The sequence below is a fragment of the Arachis ipaensis genome, chromosome B10 (genome assembly GCF_000816755.2).
Source record: "Arachis ipaensis cultivar K30076 chromosome B10, Araip1.1, whole genome shotgun sequence".
NCBI classification, from domain to species: Eukaryota; Viridiplantae; Streptophyta; class Magnoliopsida; order Fabales; family Fabaceae; genus Arachis; species Arachis ipaensis.
Window position 1 is genome coordinate 129,440,578 of NC_029794.2, and position 1,067 is coordinate 129,441,644.

At 27.1% G+C, this 1,067-nt stretch overlaps 1 protein-coding gene across 1 annotated transcript in view; it reads right to left on the reverse strand.

Annotated features, from left to right (window-relative positions):
• LOC107623148 (coumaroyl-CoA:anthocyanidin 3-O-glucoside-6''-O-coumaroyltransferase 1) overlaps window positions 1-1,067 on the reverse strand; it is a gene marked incomplete in the record, with an annotated part of 7,783 nt that overhangs the window by 6,436 nt on the left and 280 nt on the right. Inside the window, 1 exon segment of the mRNA XM_016325306.2 lies at window positions 823-1,066. Within this exon segment, the coding sequence (XP_016180792.1) occupies window positions 823-1,066 (244 nt within the window).

The window sequence follows — 1,067 nt, forward strand, 5'->3', positions numbered from 1 at the left end:
TCACTAAAAATAATTATAAATATAAATATACATTAAAAATAAGGAAAAGTCTAAGGGCCAGCAACTTTTGTGTTTTCTGGCCAGCACTTAACCATCAAAACAAAAGTGAGCGATTGTCCACCATTAGATGTAATCTCACACCATTCAAAACACTATTGATGGCCAATTGATGTTTACAAAATACCAAAATTGCTGCCCCCTAGCATTCCTCTAAAAATAAATTAAACTATCCATATATTTATACATAAATACATTAATAATTAATTTTAGAATATATAGATATCGAAAAATTAATAGTAAAATATAAAAAAAATTGTTAACAAAAATTTTGGTAAAATTATAATTTAATAATTAAAAAATTATTGAAGGGTATTTTAGAAAAAAATAATTTAATTATTAAATTTTTTTTAAAAATACAATTTAATCAATAAAAAATAAGTAATTAAACGATATTTTGGTAAGCAAAATTTAATGACAAAAAAAATAAAATTTTTACTAAGAGGTATTTTTGTAAAAAGTAATTTTTTTTTTTTGAAAAATGGATAAAATTAACATTAGTTAACACAAAAAATTTAAAATTGATTAAAGAGATGAGAAGATAATGTCATTTTAACATTTCGCAAAAAAAAAAAAGTGAAATTTTCTCTTAATTTTAGTGTCTCATAATATTTTTGAATTTTTAAATATCAAATCGTAAGGAGCGGCTGATGCTGATCAGCATAATTGCATATGAAGTATGTATTTTCGTAAAATTTAGTACTTAAAATTTAAAATATAAGATATTTTTTAAAAATGAGCTGAATGTTTTGATTCGTTGCTGACCTGAACCGCCATTAGAGGAAGCAACTTTCCACCGTCTTGTGTTGTAAGCGGAGAAGGAAAGACCGGAGCAAGAAGGTTAAGGTCTCTAAGATGTGTTGGAGCATTAGCGACAAAGTTGTTAAAATCTTCATGGGACTCGGCCACAGTGAAAGAAACAGAGTCACCATCGGAGTAGAGAATGTAAGGGAAGTTACCGGGGTGAAGAGGGACAAGAATGTTTCCGGCAAAGGGAAAGAAGTGTTGAT